Here is a 4,093-nt window from a genome sequence, read left to right on the forward strand (position 1 = left end):
CCTGTATGTAGTAAAACGTTCTCTCAAATCGTTTTCTTCCCTTTTTGTGATTGATTAGGCAAAATATACTAATAACAACTCTGAACGTGAAAGTAATTCACCGGAAAATATCGCTTTGAATTAGTTTTAAATAGGTTGCTTTTTGTTTTACCGTTAGTGTCTAACTTTTGTATTTGTTCATTTAGATTCTCAACCAAACCTTTTTGCGTGTATAAACACGCGAAAAGGTTTGGTTGAGAATCTAAATGAACAAATACAAAAGTTAGACACTAACAGTAAAACAAAAAGCAACCTATTTAAAACTAATTCAACTCTATAGAATGAACGTACTCTCTATTTTATATTGTTTACATATATGCGATATCAGTTAACAAAATTGGATATTAATTGTGAAAAAAGACATTTTATAAATTATTTGTGTCTTTTCTAATTCTATGATTGTTTCATTTCTTAAACAACATTTAGCAGAACCGACTTGATTTCCAGTAAGTTGCAATCAATAATATTTTTGAATTGAAAGTGAACAAATTAATGCCTTTCTTGTTCGTTCTTTACAATATTTAAAAGATTAATAAGTTTGTATCGAAATTATCAATTCCAATGTTTATATATATGAATAAATATTTTGTTTCGCGTTTACAAAACGTTTTCAATGAAATATGTTAATGCTACACGTATTTCAAGTAACTCTACGAAACGATAACGCACCAACAAACTCACAGGTAAGATCATGATAATATTTGCTCTACCTACTTTTAATTACGTTTTACCATTTTATTCAATTCTTCATTATCATTTCTTTTCTAAATGTCATTCAACCAGTTTTTTTCTATATTTGCATTTTGTATAATTCTGGCGCTTCTCCTCTTCAGATTAGAAGCATTTAATTTCAAAATACTATGGCCTAAAGAGTTATTTCTTTATTTTCCTCTTCACTTTTCCTTATTGTTCTTATGATATAATAAAATTATTTATAACTGGGGTGTCATCAGGGGTCACATCAGAGATGCTCCACGGCAAAATATCTGTTCTCTTTCTGCTGAACAGTGCGCAAATGAGATCACTGAATGGTTCAAAGTGACAGTTGAACACATGTTTCCACATGTAAGTTCTAAAACAAACCGAACTCTCTCCAATGGTTAACTCCTACTTGCACAGCTGCCATTGTTCAAAGGCAGCATGCATACCGCAGATTCATCCGACATAAATCCAGTAGAAATAGACAAAAGTTTATAGAAGCTAGAAGTAATTATAAGAAAGAAATAGCCATAGTCAAGAGAGAATATACCAAAAAGTATGTAGACGAAGAAATTAGAAACTCGTGATTTACAGTGTAGTAAACAATTGATAATCAACTATCCGGGTTTTGTGATGAGTCAGTAGGGATCTAGTTGCCCGGTCATGGCATAGGCGACCGCAACTGGTCGTGCTATCAATAAGTATCCTTTTAGCCATTTTAACGGCCAATTCTGCTCTTCCGTTGCTTTGAGGGTAATATGCCGATGATGTTCGTTTCCTCATGCCTCAATGATCGAGGAGCCGGTTATATACACTGGAGTCAAATGATGGTCCACCATAGGTTGACAGTTCCTCCGGGATGCCGTGCATGCAGAAACCGTTTCATCGAGTGTCACATGTGGCCTTGGCATTCCCGGACGACATCAGAGTGACTTCTATCTATCCGGTATATCTATCTGCATATACTAGGTAGTTCTTCCCTTGTAAATCGAAAAAGTCTGTCACCGTCTTCTGAAATAGGAACTCGGGGTTCGAGGGCGGCATTAGAGGTTCCCTCGGTTGTGACAGAGCCATTACGTTGCATACTTTGCACTGAGCCCGGGTCTAATGAATACTCAACATTCCATTGACCCCCTGACATGCTGAATGGAGCGATTCCAGTACCTCCGCACGTAGGTTTCTGGGTATGAGGATTTTATCTTCCATTATCGTCACCCCTTCCAAGCAATATAACTCCTTTTTCATATGCCAAAACTGCCGAATTGTCTCCGGCAGTTTGTGCCAAGATTTAGGGAAACCATTTTGTATGAATTCGGCGATGGTACGGCATTCCTCGTCAGTAGCAGTTGCAGCCACAATCCTGTCCCATATTATTGCCCTTATTTGGGGGTCCTGCTCATAGGTGGAGTTAAATGACGCTCTTATTGCGCTATCCATGGTTTGTGTGATGTCCTTTTCGTTTGCTTCCTCTTAGCTTAACGTTACTGGGCATCTCGATTTACAGTCTGGTGCCACATTGAGTTTGCTAGGGAGATGCTTTATTCGAAATTTGTACATCAAGGACCGTTCTTTGAAGTTGAACAGTCTTGGGTTCTTTATGTCTTCCAGAGCTTTGTCCAAGAAGATCTTCACCAAGGGCTTATGGTCCATGATGACTAACAGCGCTGGGCATCACAAAACGAACATGTGGCATGCTTCCAGTTCGTAAACTAATGCCAATGTCTTTCCTTCAACTGGTGCATATCGGGACTCTGCGTCATTAGTAAATCGGAAGCTGGCCAGGATTAATCTCCAGTGGTCCTCACCACACTTTGGTCTGGCTTCGGTGGCACAGTTGCAGTGCTTCTGGAAAAGAAAATATCCCAAGCCTGTCCTACTGAATTCCGTTGACAAACAAGTTGGTCTGTTCACTTTGAAGGTTCTTACACCATTCTCGATCTCTTCTGTGATCCTTCTTTTCGCCTCTTCAAAGATTCGATCGAGTGTGCTGTCACAGTAGAACTTTCGATTTTTTGTCTTCAGCAGCTTCTGGAACGGGGCCATTACTTCAGCCTGAGAAAAAGCATAGGCTACCTGATTTACCATTCCAAACCAGGATCTTATGTCAGTTATATTTTTTGGTGTCGGAAAATTCCATATTGCTTCAATCATTTTTTTTTGGTGGGTTTTATCCCGTCTTCCGTTATCAAGAACCCAGCAAATTCCACCTCTTTTTCTACAAAGTGAAATTTCTGAGGGTTGAATATGATACTATTTTTGCTGCAGTTATTTATGTACTCCATAGTATGCCAAAATGCTGTTTCAATAGAGTCGTCCCATAGTATCGTGTCGTCTATACATCTTGTTTTCCTAGGCATATCTACAGTGATATTGTCGAACCTGCATGTATATGTGTCTCCTGATGCTTGGAATCCTTGTGGTACCCAAAGATAACAGTATCTACCCCATTCCGTGATAAAGGTAGTTGAATCTCTTGCCGATGGAGATAGGGTTAGGTTATGATAGCCATTCCATGCATCCAAGACGGTTTTTCTAGTTTTCGCAGGCACTCGCGATGCCTGGTTGAAAGAAGACGGTATACGATGAGTTTCTCGTAGGGTAGCGGCATTGAGCTTTTCTAGGTCTACCGCCATTCTAGAGCACCATGTTGTAGGTGTACCCACTGGTACAGGTTCTATGATGCCCAATGCCATGTCTCGGTCGAGGTCCTCCTTGACTCTTCTCTTCCAATCGTGTGGGACCGGGATTGGGGTGTGGACAGCTGAGGGTTTGGCCTCTGGGATGAACGTGATGTCCATGGGTTTTCCTTTCATCGCCCGCAGCCGTTGATGTGGACATACATTGAATGCACTGGACTCAAAATGCTTCTTCATCCATCGTTCACATCAGGATCTGTTTTCTTCTGTAGGGGCAAAAGACCGGCTTAGGTGGGACATTAATTCTTTGCACATGGTGCCTTTCCGCCATCGCTAGTTGCCACATTTTGCTGGGAAGTTGGGTCTGGAAAGTCCTTTGGAACCAGACCAATATCTTTTAGGGCTGACTCAGACAGGTAGAAATCTGATGTATTTTTTGATACATATATAATCTGACGTGTTTCCCGTGATCCTACTCTGATTTTAGCAAATAACATGCCTTTTATGTTTAGTAGGTTTTCTGTGATTCCCTGAATTCGGTGGCTGGTTGGTATTAGATATTTATTTGGGAACTTCAGATATTTTTGGATTTCTGGTCTGCTAGAGCATGTCTGTGCCCCAGTGTCTGCGACTGCATCAATCCAGTGAGTATGGAGGCCAGCTGGCCCTATGGAGATGAACCCGAATTCTGCATGGGCCTCTGGAATCGGAGTTATCTC

The 4,093-nt window shown here is 40.3% G+C and overlaps 1 protein-coding gene across 1 annotated transcript; it reads right to left on the reverse strand.

Annotated features, from left to right (window-relative positions):
* Nucleotides 1-2,409: 2,409 nt before the first annotated feature.
* On the reverse strand, nt 2,410-2,889 carry LOC145294175 (uncharacterized). The gene has a single exon (XM_080141280.1). The coding sequence runs from the start codon at nt 2,887-2,889 to the stop codon at nt 2,410-2,412; it is 480 nt and encodes a 159-aa protein (XP_079997406.1).
* Between the last annotated feature and the right edge of the window lie 1,204 nt (nt 2,890-4,093).

The sequence above is a fragment of the Euprymna scolopes genome, chromosome 15 (assembly GCF_053919585.1).
Source record: "Euprymna scolopes isolate OS-2025 chromosome 15, ASM5391958v1, whole genome shotgun sequence".
NCBI classification, from domain to species: Eukaryota; Metazoa; Mollusca; class Cephalopoda; order Sepiida; family Sepiolidae; genus Euprymna; species Euprymna scolopes.

What these genes read in the sequence shown, in the direction of transcription:
- LOC145294175 (XM_080141280.1), bottom strand. Translation starts at nt 2,889, where the DNA reads ATGATTGAAGCAATATGGAATTTTCCGACACCAAAAAATATAACTGAC.